This window comes from Cystoisospora suis, assembly GCF_002600585.1.
Source record: "Cystoisospora suis strain Wien I chromosome Unknown contig_7113, whole genome shotgun sequence".
Classification (NCBI taxonomy): Eukaryota; Apicomplexa; class Conoidasida; order Eucoccidiorida; family Sarcocystidae; genus Cystoisospora; species Cystoisospora suis.
Window position 1 is genome coordinate 1 of NW_027159899.1, and position 2,970 is coordinate 2,970.

Here is a 2,970-nt window from a genome sequence, read left to right on the forward strand (position 1 = left end):
AAGAGAATAAGAAGAAGAAATGGAGAAGAAGAAGAAGAAGAGAGTGAGTTAGAGGAAGGTGAGGCCACAGCAGCAGCGGCGACAAATGGCTATCTAGGCATTTCTTCATCTTTCTCTTCTACCTCTTCCTCTTCTTTCTCTTTAGCTCACCGTCTTTCTTCTTCTTCTACCTCTTCCTCCTCTTCTTCTTTCTCGCTCTCCAGAGAGGGGGTAAGCGGAGGTGTGAGACATCTCTCAGAGGGAGAAAAAGACGACGAGATGCCGACTAGTAGAAAAGAAGAAGAAGAGATGAAGAGGAAGAAGAGAGAGATCTCGAGTGAGAATGTGAAAGAGAGAGAAAGAGGAGGAGGAGGAGGAGAAGAAGAGAGGAGTAAGGTGGTACCATCGTCATCTTCTTCTTCTACTCCTCCTCAGTCTCTCAGAAGTAAGAGAGAGACTTCTCTTTCATCCTTTCTTGGAACTGAGAGAGTTAGAAAGAAGAAAGAAAAAGATCTTTCAACTAATGTCGATGATCTCTTAACTCTTTTAGAGATCTCTCCTTCTTCTCTTCTCCCTCCTTCTCATCCTCGTCAGAAGAAGAAGATGACGATGACCGATACACCATCCTTTCCTCTCTCTCCCCCTGAAGAAGGAATGCCTCACACACATCTCTCTCTATCCAATGAAGAGAAAGAAGAAGATTTTCTTTCTCAGAAGAAGGCAACCTTAAATCCCCCTTCTTCTTCTTCTTTAACATGTCACTTCTCCGCAGGCAATTCTACCAAGGCATCTACGGCATTAGCTTCACTTCAGCGTATTGAGACAACAGACAGTTTTTCTTCTCTTCTTCCTCCTTCCTCTTCTTCTCCTCTCTCTTCTTATTCTCTCAAAACAAGGGATTCTTCTTCCTCTTCTTCTTGTTCTTCCTCCTCATCTTCCAAGATGAAGGATGTGGGGTCTTTCTCTCAGGTGAAGAAAGAAGGAGAGAGAGACAACGAGAAAGAGAAAATGACAGAGAGGAGGGAGACCATGGATAGCTTCAAGGAAGAAGAAGAAGACGTTCCAGACTTCTTCCTAAGTTCTCCGTCCAAAGAAGAAAGAGAGATGAAGAAGATGAAAGGAGAAGAAAAGAGAAGAGACTTCTCTTCTTCTCTTTCTTCATCCGTTTCGCGTGAGAGAAGAAGAGAAAGAGGAAGAAGAAGACCAACGAGTAGTGAAGAAGAAGAAGAAACTTCTCATTTGCCTTCTTCTTTGGAGGGTTTTTCTGACGTGTCTGCACCTGAAGAAAGAAAGAGAGAAGAAAGAAAAGAAGAAGAAGTAAAAGAGAGAGATGAACAGAAAGGGAAGAGGAACGAAGGAGAGGTGGGAGAGATGTCTATGAAGAGTGACGCATCGTCTCTCTTACCTTCAGTGAAGGAACCCCATAGAAAGACACAAGAGAAAGACGGAGAAGATTCTTTATCGATCGAGAGGATAGTTCTGCAGGAGATCGAAAGAGAAGAAAAGCAACGAAGAGAGGAATCTTTTCTTTCTCTTTCTCGCCCTCTTGAGTATGGAGAGAAAGAAGAAGAAAAGGGGAGAAGTGCTGGTGGAGATTCTCTTCATCTTTATCAGAAAGGGGTCGGTTCTTCTCCTCTATCGACTCGTGAAGTGAAGAAAAAAGAAACGAAGAAGAAGAGGCAAAAGGAGAAAGATGAAGAAACTGCATGCACACCGTCCAATAATAACTGCTGGGGTGTACGACGAAGAAGAAGAAAAGGAAGAGGAGACGAAAGAGATAAGAGAAGAGAAAGAAAAGAAGCGGAAGAAGAAGAAGAACAAAGACAGAAGAAAGAAAGAAGATCTCCTCTTCCATCCTGGCTCATGTCTTCTTTCTCCCGTTCTTCTTCTTCTCCTGGCGCGAATGAAAGTCTCTCTCATCAAGATCGTGGAGAAGGACCTTCCTGCGCCCCTGAAGAAGAAGAAGGAGATATGTCATCTTCTTCATCTCTTTCTTCTGCCTCTTCTTCTCCTAGGCATTCTCATGTCTGTTCCTCTCTCTCAGATTCTTCCTTTCTTTCGCCTGTCCTAGAGGGAGAAATGGACGAGCCTACTACGCCCACAACTCGACGATGCGAGGAGGTTCGTAGAAGTCTTGTGCATCTATGTGGGTCTGAAGAAGCGGAGAAGAACAAGAAGGAAGAAGAAGAGAAAGGTCTTCCTCGTTCTGAAAGCAAGAGCCAACGGGAAGGAGGTGATGCTGTTGAGAAGGAGGAGAGGAAGAAGAAAGAGGAATCTTCACGTGATCAGAAGGAGAGGCTTCCGTCTGCAACGGGTTCAAAAGAAGAACAGCCCCCTCGAGAGAGAATGGTGATACCCGAATATAAGCCGGAGGAGATGAAGGAGATGGAGGATCAAGTAGGAGAGAGAAATGGAGAAGGAGAGAGGAGAAGAAGAAGACATCGAGTATTCTCACTGCAAGAATCCCATCTTTCTCAAGCAATGTCTAGACATTATGACGGAGAGAGAATAAGAAGACGAAGAAGAGACGTTGATAAAGATGAAGAAAGGAGGGCAGAAGAAAGAGATTTTACGAACGGGGACCTTCGTGACGGATCCTCTGCTTCTTCGTCTTCTTCAGACATCGCCAAAGAAAGAAAAGAAGAAGAGAGAGAGGGTATACGTGATCGATTTTCTCCTCATCTTACACGTACATCCAGTAGTAGTGATGCATGCAGTGGCCGGGTAGTCACAAGAGAAAGAAGGCGCCACAATTCTCTAGGGTGTTTCATAGAGAATGGTAATACAAGAGATGTCTCTAACTCACATTGTCTCCTCTCCCCTTCTACGACCTCTACACTTGACTTTTCTTCCTCTTCGATCCATCACGTCGACTTCTCACGTTCTTCTCCAGACAGACTTCCAAATGATAGAAAGACCTCTTCTTCCTCCTTCTCTCTTCCTCCTGTCCCTCCCTCTGTCATATCTCTCCCTTCTTCTTCCTCTTCTTCT

The 2,970-nt window shown here is 44.5% G+C and overlaps 1 protein-coding gene across 1 annotated transcript; it reads left to right on the top strand.

Annotated features, from left to right (window-relative positions):
- CSUI_010310 (uncharacterized protein) lies at nt 1-2,970 on the top strand (the record flags this gene model as incomplete). Its single annotated transcript, XM_068070415.1, has 1 exon — nt 1-2,970. A coding segment is annotated over exon 1 (2,712 nt), but the record flags the coding sequence as incomplete, so codon positions are not given.